Here is a 17,923-nt window from a genome sequence, read left to right on the forward strand (position 1 = left end):
CAGTCAAAGAAACATATTATGACGAATTTCCACTAGACATTGAAATAACCAAAATGAACTTAATGACAATTTTTTTAATGTAATGACACAATTATTTTTTAATGCCCGACTCTGTCATTTGTCATTTTTGCCATTTTATGCCAAGTGGAAATATAGCATTTAACTCAACTTTATTTTTTCTAACAAAAATAGAACTTAAAATTTTAGAATGAATTGTTTAGGGATATATATTAACAGAATATAGAGAAGTGCAATTAAAAGGGACTGCATTTTTACTTTGATTGTTTTTTTTTTTCAATTAAAATTTATCGAAAAAAGTCAAATTTTAACTTTTATTTTTGACAGAAAAGTAAGCGCGCCTGGGTCACACTGGAGAAGTGGAACTTAGATTACATATCTAGTTTGCCTCATACCCAATATATGTGCATAAGTATGTACCTCCTAATTTTATTCGTTTTTATGAGAAATATTATTGCCACTTTTTATAGATTTTTTTCAAGGTCATTTAGAGGTTGCGACCTGTCGATTTAGGTCAGAAATACTATTTTGTAGATTTATAAGTTTTTGAATGACTATTTTTGATGCGATTTCAAAGATCGAATATGAGCTGAGAGGAGGATATATATGCTTTTAAAATGGTTTATAAAAATCTATTGCCTAGTCCAGACTTGTTGGGATATTTTATAGGATAAATTAAGAAAAGATCCCCATTTCTCTATCTACAGCCTCAAAATATGGAGTACTATCTAAAATAAATCTATTTTTAAATAAACTGAGGGCTCATTTATTGCAATCGCGTAAAAGTTGTCAAAGTTAGGCGACTTTTCCTAACTACGCCTAGAATTTATATTGTTAAATAGGTATGTGTATCTCAAAAACTACTTGACCGATCTGAACCGGTCTCTAATCCTTGTCTAATTCACGTCGATAAGGAAGATACATGCATTTGTATGTACATTAGAGATGCCGTTTTAAAATCGATTAAATCGAAGATCAACAAATCTAGCCCTTCCGATTTGACTTTTTGTCGATTTATTAGTTCTATTTTGACAACTCAGTTTATGTTTTACTGCACTATTTCCATTGGGTAAAGATCGATCTGATTGGCTTGATGCCATTTTGAAAGTGATTTGTTAAGATAGCAAGTTGCCCACATAAGAAAACGGGATAAAGTTAAATAGAAATTTGGCAGATGTTGGACGTGGGAAAAGAATTTATGAAGTTTTTTTTTTAGTATGTTTTAAAAATTACTCACAATAAAAGTTTGGCCAGATTGCCGTGTTTCGTTTCATTATAAAAATTAAGTTAAAAACGTTATTTGGAAGATCGATTTATTTTTTTTTACTTCTTCTTCCTGCATCGATTATTTTTATTCCGTTGCGAATTCGTTGCAAAAATCATTTTTTTCGATCTGGCATCTCTAAGGTCCATGAGTATATATCTACTTTGATGTCCACGCGGCTAACAGCGCTTTGGCCTGGCTCACCGTACCCTCAAAATTATTCAGCGAAAGCCAAAACATATTCCTCTTGGGCTCAGAAAGCCGCCACTCTCAATTCTGGTGAGAACGTTGTCATTGTTCAATTAAGCTTCGCGCATTTAGACTAAATATTTATTTAGATTCTTACTGTAACAACTTGTGGGACGGCGATGTGGAATCATCTGAACGCTTCCACTCAGTTTGACTAAATTTTACCAACTGCACTATCTAATCAAACCGAAGGATCGAAAACTGCAGACTGCGTCCTTGGCAGAATTAAACTGCCTACCTATCACCCAAATTTAACCACATCACGACTTCTTGTTTAGCAACTATTATTCAAACAAGTAATTTTAAAGTAAACAAGTAATTTTTAAGCAAAAAACAAAGTCGACTTCAATTCTTATACAAAAATTTAAGAAACAAATTTAACGATAGTTAATTTCTTCGTGATCCATTGATCGGATTTAAACAAAATTAGTATGGGACCACCTATGAGGTAACACATTTTCTTGAAAAAAGATTTATAGAAATCGTGGTTCAAAAACATATTACGTATATTATGCGAAATTTTATAATTATATTTTTCATCGATTATTCTGTTACATTAAATTTGCAGACACTATCCATAAGAGTATCCAATGCACGAACAAAAGTTGGCGAACTGTGACCACTCAATGTCTCCACAAAATATCGTTTGACTTCGTTTGTATAAAGCTGCAGTAAAAGGCGAAAAAGATGTTTTAATACAAACAATTAAACTAAAATCAAAGACTAAATAGCCTGTCATTTTATGATATGGATCATTTGTGCATACTTCAGGTATGAATATTAGGGCGGATCAGTGGTTTGGAGTATGCGCGTATAGCATAGCAGGATTCTTCGTGAAATTCTAAGCAAATTTTGCAAAGAAACCATAAGTCTAAAATCAATTTGGAGTTTAACAAATTGCCATAGTAGGTTTCGCAGAAAATTTGTAAATTTTCACTATAGCGCCCTCTAGTGGAAATTTTGAGAAAAATATAAGTGAAAAAATTAAGCACTTCTTTACTATTTTAGAAACAGGGGTTCTTTATCAAATTTTCTTAGAATTACATGTAGAATCCTTCTGTGCTATAGGCGCATAGTCGAAATAATCTCCCATACAAATTGACACGCCGTAATGAATATATGTATATGTACATATCGTCACCTGAAATGCAAAAGGACGTAACAATATCGTAAATGAAATGGAAAAAGTCGTGACTAATTTTTTATTTTTTTTTTTCATAAACTAATGTGGGGTAATTCGATGAAATCCATCATATAAATCAAAACGCGAATTTTGAATTTCTTATTAGTTATGACTTTTTCAGGTGGCAATATGTATGTGTGTACATCTGAGGTCTACAAATGCGTGTGGAAAAGTCCAAATTTTAATGCTCCCACCCCATGCGGTTGTTCTATACCGAAAAAAGTATATCATCCCTATTGCGAATGTCGACTGGCAGTAAATAAACGACTACTAAGCGATTATCGATTATCGATGCTATTGCGAGTGTCGCTTAGTCGCTCAATTAGCGACTGTGAATACTTTTTAATCGCTCATCCTTCTATTGCTGTTTTTTAGTCGTTGGAGTTTGCGTTTATAAAATTTACATAAGAATGTGGTACTATAATGGATAAAAAGTAAGCCAATTGAACTGGACGTTGTAAAAAATTGCGAAATATACATATGTATGTATGTGTCTGAATTACCGATCAAAAATTATAATCAACAAAAGACAACTTGCGCGGTTGGGCGTGCTGATGCAGGTGAGTGAGGACATAGGCAAAGGAATTTCCGGAAAGAGGAGGGGAGGAAGCTCTGCTTCTATTGGGAAAGATACATATACAATATTTCTTGTGCATATAACTCCGGCTACGCCATCCACAGTGTTTTTGCGCAGAACCAACATCAAAAGTTTATACAAAAAAACTGCATAATTTATTAATTGACTAGTGCTCGGAAATTTGAAATCTTTATTTTAAATTAAAGTTGAATTCTTTCAATACACTTGTTATGTTGTTATGTTAAAGTTTTTAAACTCGGGTCACGCGTTTGGACACAAAAACCCAACATCATTGTACAAAAAACTTAACCGTACCGTATTTCTTAAACTTCCATAAAGTTTATTAATGAGGAAAACAGCTTTTCCTGAAAATCATGTAAAGCCAAAAAACCGTGAAGCATCGGGAACGCAACTTCTATTCATAAAACTCACATATGTACATACACTTCAGCTTCCAATTCCAAGGGATCCGACGAATCTCGTAATTCCCTCCTTGCTTTAGCCAACTCTACTAATCTATTAGCTTCCACATCATCTTCCTCATCACTAAACCATAATTCAACAGTGTCCATTTTCTAAATTTTATAATAAAAGCAATTATTTTAAAAATTATGTAAATAAAACACTCAAAAACAAATGTAAACAAACAAACAGCTGTTTACAATTCTGTCAACCATTCACAATAGTACAAATTTTTATCGATCAAGTTACACAATCGCAAAATAAAAGATGATCGACTCGATCGACAAATTTCTATTCTACTGCCAGTCGACACTCGCAATAGGGGCCTATATATATATTTTTTTTTTTAAATCAAAAAATGTTTAGAGGTCGCTCAAAGCGCTCAAAATTTGCCTTGTATTTTGTATGGAGAAAAACAATATTTCGTAGAAATGGTAGAAGAGATCTCTTCAAAAACCAATATTTCTCGATCGAAAAACTCTGTTTGTCTTCAGAAGTCTCCCAATAATAATGCCCAATTGTTTATTTTTCCATTTTTTAATACAAACGATTTTTGTGTGTCCCCCCATCGCATTTTATGGAATACATACCTGTATTTTTTTCGGTCTACATGGAGCAATCCTACTACTCTTAGGACAGCTATACTGATAAGAAAGACGCTGTATCTTGGAACGCAAGTCAGAGTGCGTTAGGTAAAACGAAGAATTACATTGAAGATAGCACAACGCCGATGGTTTTTTCCATACGAGGCCATGCACTCTACCGACCGAGTTTTGCGTCAAACAGACCAAGCATGGACCAAAAGACCGGACTCATACTTTTCTCCCTGAGATTGATTAGATCTACGGAATTTGTTACGTCTAATCTTCCTATGGGGCCCCACAGTCGTATCCGCTATACAGATGCAAATCTAAGACGATTTCCATAATATCCTGAACAGTGTAATCAACCAAATCTGGCATATGACTATGGGCTGGTTGCTCCAACTCAACTTGGCGGCATATGTTGTTGGAAGGAAGTCCTATTCTAAGAGCATGATTTCCAACCGGCTAATAGCCGCTTGACCTACTTAACAGCTTTGCTGTTATTTTCCTGGCCAAAGTCGTTTTCGTTTTCTACGGCCCGACTATGTGAGTCTTTATTTTTTTGTCGGAACCAGGCACCAACAACGCGTGCAAAAAACATCACCCAGACTATATACCGTCCATTGTACTGTTTTCATGTCAAAGACCTCAGGTGTTCGTTTCCCAACACATCGCGGCCAAATGTCTCATACCTCATTATTGCAAAAGTGAGGCAGAAGGGCAAAAGGTGTTCCACCGTCTCATCCTCTTCAAGGTAGAATGGGCAAATGCAGGTGTCATTTACGTTTAACACAGTCAAGTGTTTGTGCCACGTGAAGTGGCCAGTCAGCAGTCCAACAAGTCGTCTGCAGTCCTGTCTGCTCAGTGAGAGCAAAAAACTAGTCAGATGTCTCATTGCGAGAGGAGAGTGGCCTGGCACCCAGAGTAAAACCAGCTCGTTATGTTTGCCAACATAATTTAGTCGAGACTTGTATTGCCGAACTAATTTGTTGGTATTATATCAACATCCGTTTATTTTTAGTCAAAGTGACGGTAGCAGTGCATCAAGAGCAGCGCTAGGTGTTGGAGAGAAAGCACCCGTACAGCACACGGCAATAGTTTTTTGAAGTTTAGCAAGCAGACTTTTCAGGCTCTTGATTGAGAGTCTGCTCCACCATACCACTGACGCATAGCTGATTATGCGTCTAGAAGAGAATCAATACCAGGCACCAGAGCAAAGGGGAAAGCACACAATCCTGAGAGCAGCCCTTGTTCACTCCGTACGTGACATATTGACCTCCTTCTGCCTGAATCCTGATGACACGCTGCGCCAGCATTAAACGAATCCAATTTAACAGTGCAGCATCTCTACCCCATGCCGTAGAGCAGAATTGTCGAAGGCGACATTGTCAAAAGCACCCTATATGTCTACAAAACTGCCCAAGGCGAATTCTTTCCTATTGATGGCATTGCTAGTTCAGGCAACTAGATTTTTCCAATCCGTCTGATAGGATTTCCCCACCTGATAGGGATGTTGATGCAAAGAGAGAGGATTTGATGAGAGCGTCTCCCTGCGAATGCGCTACTCTACTAATCTTTCCAAACATTTTAGCATGCATGATGATGCTAATAGGCCTATAGTTTCTGGAGCGAGTAAAGTCATCCTTAACAACCTTAGGTATAAAGGGGACATCAGCCAGCATCCAAGGTTGTGGTATGTAAGCAAGTACAAGTGACGCTATTAAAATCTTTTTCGAAGTCGCCAACAAAAGCCCAACACCTTCTTTAAGTACAGTAAGTAGGATGCCACCCGGACCGTGCCAATTTGAAACTGTCAAAAGACTCAATAGCATATCGTACGGCATCTTTATTCGCCATAGTTCTAGCAACAAACCAGTTATACCTTGTACCTCTCTAGTCCATGGATAGGAAGGCGTAACCATCACATGAATTCGGGGAAATTGAATCTTTAGAAGAACAGAGCGAGTCTCAACCTTAGTCTTCATTAAGGAGCCATCATGCCTCTTGAGTGAACACTGCTTTGTGGATTGGTCCATTTTCAGAACTTTTACCAGCCAAGCCGTTTGAAACCAAGGTTTCAATCCCGCTGAAGTATTCTTCGAAGAGCAAATTAGCCTCTTAAAATCTCTTTACGTGCAGTCCAACTCAAATTAGCTTTGAGGTCTCGGTTTAAAAGTTTTCTCGACTCACCCCTCAACTTATAAAGCTCCTTGTTCCACCAGGAAACATGCGTACGGCTAAGAGGTGGACGAGACGGACATGCCGTATCTAAACTGGCACGCAGGGCAGCGGTTAAATTAACCACCGCCTCATCAATGGCCTGAGTGGATCGTATCCTAGGTGGCATCGTGGTCTGGTTATTTGTCCTTTTTCAAGATTCGCATTGGCGCAGAGAAAGTAGCGTCCCCGCCAAGTTGAAAGTCGATGTATCTGTGGTCCGAGAACGAATCTTCCCTTAGGAAGTGAGTCCTACTCTGGAGCCCATGGTGATGTAGTTTAGTTACGCTACTTAGTCTACGGACATTACATTTTTTTACGTAAAGCTGGTCAGTATACTAGGGTGCCGTAGGCCCTATTATAGCGGTGTACATCCAAATCACAAATTTCAGTGCTAAGCCCCCGCTACTATCGAAGTTATAGTTAGCGATGTAAACCCTCACTTTACGTTTCTCCAAGTGGGGTTTCCAGTTTAATTTTGTGTCGAAAATGACTCCCAGATATTTCGCATTCGATTATAAGAGATTGTCTAACCACCTATAGATGGAAGTCTAAATTGGGGTATTTTATTCCTATTTGTAAACAGTATTAAATCGGTTATACTAGGGTTTTCTTATGTAATACATATAAGTTTCGTCAGTGTTTAAATATGTCGTTTCGCCGTTTTGTATGAGCAGGAGGTAGGGTCATCTTTCGCAATCTCAATAATGGCGTTACGTAAGCTGCTAGAGGTATATATGTTGCTGACGTGTTTGGAGTGTCTGTCTTTATTGTATTTTTAGCTCGGTATGTCTAGCGTCCAACGCAGTTCACTGATTCAAATCTCAGTGAGTGCCATGAGGAAGTATGCTGGGTAGTTGTGGTGATTTCCGAAATAGGTTCTATAACTTCTATCCGTTTCACTATAGAGCGTTTGTCACCAAACCCCTTACCTGCCAATGGTAGTGCGTCACATGTACAGATAGATGTTTAGCCGATACTTCTTTAAGAAGTGTCTTAATAAAACGTGTATTTTCCAACTGCTCAACGATCATTTGAAATACATCCAACACTATTTTTTGATGCTGTGCCGCAAATTCGGTATGCAATTTGCCATTACGAGTACGATACATTTCGTAGAGTTGTTCATTCTCGGAGAAGAGACTGTAATGTATAATCAAGTTTAGTATGGGTTAGCTCATAATACAGCTTTATACACTTTATATATATGGTGACGCCAGCTTGCCGTTGCTTCTTCTTTATAATATTCCAAGCATTTTGTAGTGATTTAATTTCAGTCTGCGTTAGCCCCAAATCATTTACGATTGGTTTCCTATCAAACGACTGCAATGGTTTTGGAAACACGGCCGGAAGTTTTTTCTCAGCTACGAACTCGATATATGAATCTGATTTTATTAGTAAATGAAGACTATTTAGTATTAAAGTGTTAAGAAAACTATTTCTTTTTGATTACCCATTTGTGATATCCGCTTTACGGCTAAAAAATATGTATGTATATAGTTTCATTGTCACTTTTCGGGGTAGCCTTTTCTAAAATATGACACTCCCACCCACAGGGATGGTTTTTGGAAGCAGCATAAAAAGTGGAATAATTCAATCACACTTCCTAAATGGAATTTATTTTTTTTCTTTTTCGGATTTAAACTAGTGTATTTATCATTTAGATGAATAGTTTTCTCTAATTACTTTTGTTGTTGTTGTGGTAACAGCACACAAATTCCCCAAAGAGATTTTGGGGAGTGTTGCTGGAGTGACAGTCCCTATCCAGATATAAATCTGGGTCGTTCCGGTTACGTAGACCCGACTGTCGTGGGAACGTCTAATTACTTTTAATTCCTACCGCTTTCATCACTTCCAATGGTACTATTTTTATTTCATGCAAAAGCATTTAGTTAAAACGGGACTACAATTTGTCGTGGAGCAGGCCTAGCGCCCCAAAAACACTACTGCACAAATACAGTATAAATTGTGCATATTTTGGGGAACACAATTTTATGAATCGCTATATCTCAGAAATGGTAATCCTTAAGGGTAAAAAGTTACAACAGTTTGTATGGTTAATTGCATAGTCTACACTTTTGTCTCACCTACTTTGGTGATAAACCGCACCATTTTTCTGTGCATTTGAAATTTTGATCATAATTTGCAGCTAGTCCACATAACTTTCCTGACTATCGTAGGATAAATATTGATAGTCTATCTTCTGACTTATCCCGCATTGATTGCAGTGGTTGTTGGAGCCTAAGCTCTGTAAATGAAAAGTTGAGCTTTCTACATTAAAATGTTGTAAGCTTATTTAGGGCTCATGTCCCAGTACGCACTCTTCTAAATCGAGCACCGTCGTTCCCTTGGTTCAACAAAGTTGTTCGGTATATGATTATAAATAAAACGTAACAAGTCGTACTCTATTTGGAAGAAGAACCGAACCGAACTGTGAAAAGTGCAAGTTCTTTGGTAAAATGTTAAACCCACTACTTCCGAATAATGTTTTGTGGCGTAATCTAAAAAACCTGCGTGTACATGTTAGTGACAGTCCTGATTGTTTAATTAACCCTGAAGAGCTTAATGATGTATTTGTCAATCGTGGTGTATCACCTTGTGCTCCTGCTTGCAACCCCATAATTTCCTCTCTGGTTGTGCATGTCGGCCAGACATTTGAACTCAATGCGTCAAATTACGTAATAATTTTGGTTTCGGGGAGTCTGCTGTACGACTGATGAGCAGCTACCTAGAGGGTAGGACTCAGCGTGTAAGGGTCGGTACCGAATATTCTAGTCTTATACCTCTGGTGTGCCCCAAGGCTCAATACTGGGACCGCTACTAGTAAGTTTATTTATAAATGACATTTTTAGTGCATGCAAGTCCGTGCAAATGCATGCATATGCAGACGTTATTCAGCTCTACTGGTCAGGACCCCATGACCAATCAGTCTCCTTGTGCTCTAGGTTTAACTGTGATCTGTCCTCTATACCATCTTGGGCGTTAAAAAATTAGCTTTGTCTTAACAGTGATAATTCCTATATGTTACGAATTTCTAAACGTCACATTGCCTTTTCTGCCATACCTAACCTATATATTAATAATAAGTGACTTAAAATTGTGTCAAAAGTGACGAACCTACGCCGGACGATATCAGGAGAAAACTTGCAATACAACTGATTTTGCCAATAATCTGTTATCCTGAATGTATGTACAGCAAGTTTTTTTTTCACGTAACACGTTATGTATTTGGTTTGGCTAAATTTGATCACATTTCTAGTTCGAGATCTCGCCTATTGGGCTGTGAGATATCTGAGTACTTTCACCGATGAAGTTGATTGCAGCAAACAATACACAAATTAACACGTATGGAAAAGAAAATACCTAACATTGGATCTGGGTTTAAATAGAAAGTTTGGTTGGGCCGATTATAGGGGCTGATTTTTTGCGTAATTTCGACATTTTAGTAGACATTAAAAACAAACTCGTTGTAGATCAAAAGACAAAATTGCATACAGTGTGCCAGACTGCCAAACTGCCACAAAATACTGTTTCACTTAGGGGAGCAGATAATTTCCACAGGCTGTTGGTGCGCTACGCCGACTTGACGGACGACTCAAAGAAGCTAGTGAAGCAGGCAACATCAACTCAGCACTATATAGAAACGAAAGGAGCACCTATCACGCAGAAGCTACGACGGTTCTCACCCGAAAAGCTAGAGATTGCGAAGAAGGAGTTTGAATACCTTCTGGAGCGAGGAATATGTCAAAGGTCGAAAGGACAGTGGGCCAGTCCTTTACATATGGTTAAGAAGCCGAATGATTCCTGGCGTCCCTGCGGGGATTACAGACTCTTAAATACTAAGACTACCGCAGACAGCTATGCCGTTCGTCACATCCAGGAGTTCGCTTGTGAGTTGCACGGAAAGGTTATATTTTCCATAGTGGACTGCAAGAAGGCGTATCACCAAATCCCAGTCAACCAGGCGGATGTGCCGAAAACTGCGATAATAACACCATTTGGATTGTTTGAATTCAAATTTATGACATTCGGACTACGGAACGCGGCCCAAACGTTCCAGAGGTTTATTGATGAGGCCGTTAGGGGATTACCGTTTGTTTTTCCGTATTTGGACGTTGCACTGGTGGCGTCTAAGTCAGCGAAGGAACATGAAATGCATCTCGAGCAGTTACTCCAGCGATATAGGGAATATGGTATTGTTATAAACAGCGATAAATGCCAAATCGCGCAGCCTGAGGTGGAGTTTCTAGGCCACCTGGTGACGCGAAACGGCATAAGACCTCTGCCACGAAAAGTTAAAAGGCATCCTCGATTGCAAGCAACCGAAGGAAGTGCACGAGCTCCGCAGGTTTTTGGGAGTGGTAAATTTTTACCGGAGGTTTTTGCCACACGCCGCCGCTGTCGAGGCGCAAAAAATTATGGACCCTTGTAAGAAAAAGGACCACACCAAGCTTAACTGGACGACTGAAACAACTAGGGTGTTTGAAGAACTAAAAACGCAATCGGCCAATGCCACACGGATTGCATATTCCGTTAGACTTTGCTATGGGGGCGGCGCTACAACAACCAGTAGACGGAGCGTGGCAACCATTAGGTTTCTTTTCGCAGATATAGTACCTTCGATCGCGAGCTGCTGGCGATATACAAGTGGATAGAACACTTTCGCTATTTTCTGGAAGGTACCAGCTTCACCATATTAGCGGATCATAAGCTGTTGGTACATGCATTCGACCAGAAGTGGGAGAAACTTTCACCCCGTCAGACACGGCAGTCAAATTTTATAAGCCAATTTTCAACCGACATCAGGCACGTCAGCGGAGCTGAGAACTTCGTCGCCGATTTGCTACCCCGGATTGAGACATTTACAACGCCATCGCCAGTGGATTTGCAGTTGCTACACAACGAACAAAAGAGCAGCATCGAACTAAGGGAGTAACTAAACGGCAGCACCTCACTTCAGTTGGTGAGACACACGCAGCCAGGTACGAACCTGGAAGTAATTTGCGATAAGTCGACTGGTCAATTACGGCCATATATTCCGACACCGCTGCGGCAAGTAGTTTTCAACGCGGTGCATGGCTTAGCGCACCCTGGGGCAAGGTCAACTGTTAAACTCATATCCAAGGACTTCGTCTGGAAAGGCATGAGTTCAGATATACGCGCGCGGGTACGAAGTTGCCCTGCTTGTCAGCGGTGCAAGGTTTCGCGGCACACGAAGAGTGAGTTGGAGACATTCACTGTGCCTAGTAGACGCTTTGAGCATATAAATATCGACATAGTGGGTCCTTTTCCATCATCGAACGGCTACACTTACTGTTTGACATGCGTCGATAGATTTTCGCGGTGGATCGAAGCTATTCCCCTGACGGATATGACAGCAGAAACCGTGGCCAAGGAGTTACTTAAAGGGTGGATAAGCAGAATCGGTGTTCCGAAGTTTATCACCACTGACCAAGGACGACAATTCGAGAGCAGCCTTTTTCAGCAACTAGTTAAGCTCCTGGGGGCTAACCACATACATACCACAAGCCACCATTCCCAGGCGAACGGATTGGTTGAAGGATGGAATCGGATCTTAAAGGCCGCTTTGAAATGCCACAAGGCTAACTCCAATTGGGTTGACGTTTTACCCATAGTACTCCTTGGTCTAAGAACAGCAGTAAAGGATGATCTGGGAGCATTGATAGCAGAAATGCTTTACGGACAAACGATTCGTTTGCAATGTTTGATCCTCAACGACGCTAATGACCCATCCGTAGATGCAATTCCTCGAGTAAAATATGCACATATGTACACGCACAACCTCCCACAATGCTTTACCTTTAAATAAGGCATTGGAATAAAACGATTCCAATGTTTTTCTAGTATTAGTTGGATTATTTTCACTATGGCATAATTCGTATCAAGATTGGTCTTTATGGTGGTACCATAAATATCCAACGCACTTAGAGGATGATAAATTAACGAATTGTTTTCAGTTTTTCCATCGAAGCGAAAGAGTTCAGCGCATTCTGGATTTTCAGAATATGCACTGGAAAATGAAAATATAATTTAAGGCATTTTTTATCACCTTCTGAATAGATGCTTACTCAAGAGCTATTTTTTGTGACAACATCTTTCTTTTTGGCTCTATCATGGGCCACGATTTTCTTAACGCTGAGATTTCTAATATCGTAAAACTTGTCACCAGAAGTTTGACTGTGGATTCGTAATGGGTAAGAACGACTTTGAATTTGCTTCGGCGCTTGAAGCTGACCTTCATAATAGTTTTGAACTAGAAATTTCTACGTTAACTAATATGCCGCCGAGTAGAAAAAAAATTAAATTTTTAAAGGGCCGCAATCATGGTGGAATAATAACACCATGGGCCGCAATGATACCTATTAGTTGTTTACCATGAAAAGAAGTCGTTCAGAAATTTTACATTTTCGTTTTCTAAAATTTCGACAATTCAAAGAGTTTTAGCTTGTTTACAAAGAGTGTTTGGAAGTCATGATAACACAAACGGCAACACGAAAAAACTAATGCGACTGTTTTTGGAAAGACAAAAACACGAAAATTAATTAAAGAATATTAGGACCGTTAACCTGCCCTCAAAGTATGTCACTTAAATTTCAAAAGCCAGTATAAATATGTATGTAAGTGAATGCAAGTGCAAGTTTGAAATATAAAAAATGGAAAGCATATAATGATCCGTCTTATAATTACAATAAGCGTAATAACAACTTATGTGTGGACTAATTTAATTTAGGTAAAACAAAATTCAGTAAGTTCTTGCTAAATAGAATCACTTATGGATATACATTCAAACATTAAATTTCTATTGACAGAATCAGAGCAACAGATAACATGTAAGACGGTGCTAATTAGACATTCGGAACTTTGCAAAAACCAGTCTGCTTTGTCTTAAACGCAAAAGTGCAAATTCATCTTTGTCGCCAGTTTCAGACTTCACTTAAACATATATACGAAACAGCATGCTTGGCGTGAGCTTTGTGTTGCACATGGGGCATTTGCGTGTCAACCGTAAAGCTTGGCGTATGCAATTAGCACAGAATACATGGCCGCATTTGGTAGAGGTAGGTTGATTATTAATGCTGCTTTCCATGCATACTGCACACATTAGTGGTGCACGACCGCTGTTATTGTTGTTGTTATTGTTGTTGCTGCTCGTGCTGTTGTTGGTCGTTACAGTGGCGACGGAAACGTTAGAAGGCGCACCAGGCGCTCTATTTGCACGATTCTTATTTTGGTGGTTGCTCCGATTCTTTACGTTGCCAATACTTGGTCTTGAAGTTGCTGCTGAAACGGAATTACGCGATGAACTGGCAACATTTGGCCTTTCCCCAGACATATACGAGGATAATGAGCGTCGCCATGAAGGTCTATAGTCGTTTATTGGTTGTGCAATCGGAAGTTCGGCTGTTCCGCCACCATTTATAGTACCAATTACATTCACATCGGAATTTGGAAACATCCTATCATTAAAGTTGGTTCTACAATGGAAGATCTTTCGAACGATTGTAGGCGTGCAAAGATCAACGATTTCATCTTCACTTGGCGTTACAATGATAACATCGTCACTCATATTTAATTGATTCGGAGGTCTTATTGGGGCAGGTATATGCATTGAATCACTAAGATCAACCAAAACTACGTCTGGAGTTGGAGAGCTATTCTGATTTAGAACTTGTTCGGAAACACGCTGGGGAGTATTACCTGCTGAAATATATACAATGAAAGCTTAGACCTTTTGAATTTATATATGTATGAATGTTTTATTGTTTTAGCTTACGAGATCTATTGACAGCTCCACGGGCTGGGCTGTTTGGTGAAGTTGAATCTAACCGCCCCTCGATCTGTTGCTCTTGTTCCTGTGCTACTGAGCGTAAATTATGCTCCAACATTTCACAAAAACGATCAACTAGAAAGTAATACAGATAAGACGTATATAATTGTAATAATATTGGCTAAATATTTGATTATTTAAATTGATTTGTAAGCTTTACTTCTGTTGATTTCCCTGTCAATTTCTCTGGTTGATGGTGTTGAAAGGGGTACTCTGTTTAGTGGGCACAGGCGTGGTGTCTTTGGAGACTTGGGCGAATTAGGACTTGAATTTGAGCCGCCAAGTTGGCCACTGCTGTCGCTGTTGTTGTGTGATCTGCGCCCAAGTAATGGCGTCGCCGTTACTGCTGTAGGTCGTCGTGGCGTTTCTAATATTTCGTAAACGGATGCTATCAGTGAACTTGTGTCAGCTATCAAATCATCCAAATAGCCGTTCTAAATAGCAGAAATAAATGGAACCGTTATGGTATGTACTTCAAATATATAATGCGCGCGCTCCAACTTACCTCAGGCGAACGGCTGGAGTCCCTTTTAATATCCGACATACCTTCGCCTTTACTTTGGATTTACTTCCTTTGGAACTACTCTAGAATTTCAAAAGTCTAGCAAGGAAAATAGGTATAAACGCACAGAATTATCCAAATTCAACAACGCAGGAACAGAAATTTTGCATATATATATGGATCATGAAAGCAACTGAAATATTTGACAAATAGTGATGTGCTGAATTGGCGGTACCCAACACTCGGTACCCAAAAATTCAAAAGATTTCCATTGCTCTTCAAGAGCAATATATATCAGAGCTTATATCTTGCCATCTATTGCCGGCAATTTGGTAGTTTGACAGCTACATGTTCATTTGCATGAAAACTTCGTGGCGGCAACATTATTGATATTTTAATATAAAAGCAAATATTGAACTGTTTTCTGCTAAAATATTTGTTATTATGTAATAGGATGTAAAATAGCCTATTTTCTAAGCTTTTTAAGTGATTAAATCCGGGAAAAATAAGTTTTAGAATCTATCTCACAGATGCTTATATCAAGATATAAAAAGCCCACACAAATATTGCCACTGATATAATTTACATATATCTAGCGACCAAAATGACAGCTGGACAGCAATACATTTTAGCCTATGGAAACGGCCAGTAAACAATACTTACTTTTCGGTACCCAATACCGATTCTTTACACTGGCTACACACGACAAACATGTGCGCCTACATGCTCGCTGTTGTTTGCCACAGACGGTGAGCGGCTCATATGTGATTTTGTCGTCATAGCGGAAAGATGAATAGCAAAGACGCCGATGATGAAATTCAAATGCTTATGACTTTGGTTTTTTAATATATGTGTTACTTAAATTTATTTATATTTTACTTCTATGTATGCACATACATACACATATAGTAATTTGGTCTCATTCATCAAAAATTCAATAACTCACATGACTTGGCTGCACTTCTCGCACACTGCAAGCAACAACACAAAGTGAAGTTGTTGTTTTTGTTGCCAATGCGATGCTCGCAAACCACGCTACAAACGTGGAGCATGCTCGCTGAAAATAAAAATTTTTTGATTTTTTGCGAGCATGCTCGTTAACCGCCATACACACGACGAGCATTCACCGCAAGCCGAGCATGTACGCGCACATGTTCGTCGTGTGTAGCCACTGTTACACTTCCCAATAACAATCCGCTGGCGTCGCTTTGATACCATGATTCAATAATAAAAGGTTTGCTCAAAAAGCAGTTTTCTCGCTCCCTCTGTCAAAAGCCTAATGTCAATAATGAGCAAACCTTTAATTATTGAATCATCCTTTGATACAAGCGCGAGTAATAGCCCGAACACAATGAAACATTATTTTAACACGTACTCTTATGTAGATAACTATTTAAGCGACGAACGGGCTACGCGACGGCTGTAGTTGTGCCTAGATCTATTTTTCCGGGGACAGATAAGGTTCTTCCTCTTCTTTTATGTCAAACTCATACAAATCCATAATGTCGCTGCCACTTTCAAAAAAAATCATGTCGTTATCGACAAGGCGTTTAGATAATGAAGATCACAAATTGGAAGCTGTGTTCGGAACTTAACGCCAGTGCTTGCTACAATGAAAGCTAAGCAGCGAATACTTTGGTCACTAAATTAACATACCAGCGGCAGATAAATCAAAATTTATTATCAACAGTTGCATTACAAACAATATTTCTTGCACGCATTTGATAAAGAAGGAAAATTAAGTCAGGGTTGAAAAGTTGAGAGTTGGCCATCTTTGCGCGTTGTCCAACTTTGGTTATGTCAAGACCTTCATATAAATGCATGTATTCATAGGGCCCTGTCACACGATCAGTATTTATTGACGTGATCCAAGTATCGCGATATTTATTGACGGTGTAGCATGCAATATTGATGGATCGTGATCCATATTGCAAAACTTCTAATAATTTTGAAATCTGGATCGCGGATCGCAATACCGTCAATAAATATTGAACGTGTAGCACTTTCAAAACGCGATCCATACATTTCGTCAGTACATCTTTTACTCTCATAATGCGAACATCGGCTCTTCCTTCGCTCTCGGAGCTTAAAATCTTTCAAAACAAAGTTTAATTAATATTGGAAATTTTAAAATAATTGTGGAATGCATTCTCTGTTAATTATACGTACAAAATAAAAATAATTTCTTGCGTCACAATAAGCTTTCAGCACAAAAATTATGCAAATACTGACGCGATAAATATTGAACATGTAGCATTCGTGCGCGATCCAAATATCGTGATAATTACTGCCCGTGTGACAGAGCCCATAGTCAGCTGTCGAAGCGACGCCCAAGTAGGAATTTAAAAAAACATCGATGTATCGAGCAACATCGATGGTCATGGCTTCAAACATCGATGTTCGTCGACGCGACATCGATATTTTCGATGCATCGATGCTTTTCGGCATCCCTAGAAACAACCCTGCGTTCAAAAGTGGTGAATAATTGGCTGCTGCTGTTTTTATGTGAAAATAGTTATTTATTAAAATATTTATAGAGAACAATAAAACCTATCAGAGCAACCTAAAATAAAAATAAAAATAGTGCGTCGCTAGAAACTCGCAACTAGTGTAAGTTTTTTTTTCCTATTCAACCGCTTAGCTTATCATTCATTTATTGAAGTTGCTGCATGAAATGGTGGAACGATTTTTTTTTTTTATTGGTGTTCGAATATGTTATTTGTTGCGCTTGTAGATCAGCTATAATCCGATGTACTTGCAATTCAGTTGATAAAGCTTAAACCATCTCACCTTTCATATTTTGTTTGAAAGCTTAATCGAATGTGAAAATAAAGTTTTGAGAGATATTGGGTTATGAAAGGACCTTCATTGGATGCCATATGTTTCCTGGTCAAAAATATAATTATACCAAAGGGACTTCCGCAACAGTTATAGAATAGTGATGATCACCCTTTCTTGTTTCGGCAGTCTTTGTATTGCATTAAATATTTATTTGAATTTCTTCATTTCATTGCAGGA

The 17,923-nt window shown here is 38.7% G+C and overlaps 2 protein-coding genes across 3 annotated transcripts; both read right to left on the reverse strand.

Moving 5' to 3' along the window:
- Positions 1 to 2,051: 2,051 nt before the first annotated feature.
- On the reverse strand, positions 2,052 to 8,011 carry LOC108366890 (uncharacterized). The gene is made up of 4 exons (XM_017621378.1): positions 8,008 to 8,011; positions 7,753 to 7,939; positions 7,487 to 7,697; positions 2,052 to 2,197 (listed from the first exon to the last, which is right to left on the reverse strand). Exons 1-4 carry the CDS (start codon positions 8,009 to 8,011, stop codon positions 2,075 to 2,077), a joined length of 525 nt encoding a protein of 174 aa, XP_017476867.1. The 3' UTR covers positions 2,052 to 2,074.
- A 5,234-nt stretch (positions 8,012 to 13,245) lies between these two features.
- LOC108366889 (probable serine/threonine-protein kinase tsuA) lies at positions 13,246 to 15,118 on the reverse strand. 2 transcript variants are annotated; one of them, XM_017621377.1, is made up of 4 exons: positions 14,909 to 15,118; positions 14,564 to 14,837; positions 14,350 to 14,478; positions 13,246 to 14,273 (listed from the first exon to the last, which is right to left on the reverse strand). In XM_017621377.1, exons 1-4 carry the CDS (start codon positions 14,945 to 14,947, stop codon positions 13,510 to 13,512), a joined length of 1,206 nt encoding a protein of 401 aa, XP_017476866.1. In that variant the 5' UTR covers positions 14,948 to 15,118; the 3' UTR covers positions 13,246 to 13,509. The 2 variants fall into 2 exon arrangements, with proteins under 2 accessions (XP_017476866.1, XP_017476865.1); XM_017621376.1 differs by having other exon boundaries at positions 13,246 to 14,276.
- Positions 15,119 to 17,923: the final 2,805 nt, after the last annotated feature.

The sequence above is a fragment of the Rhagoletis zephyria genome, unplaced genomic scaffold, assembly GCF_001687245.7.
Source record: "Rhagoletis zephyria isolate East Lansing unplaced genomic scaffold, Rhagoletis_zephyria_1.1 Rzeph_scaffold_02432, whole genome shotgun sequence".
Classification (NCBI taxonomy): Eukaryota; Metazoa; Arthropoda; class Insecta; order Diptera; family Tephritidae; genus Rhagoletis; species Rhagoletis zephyria.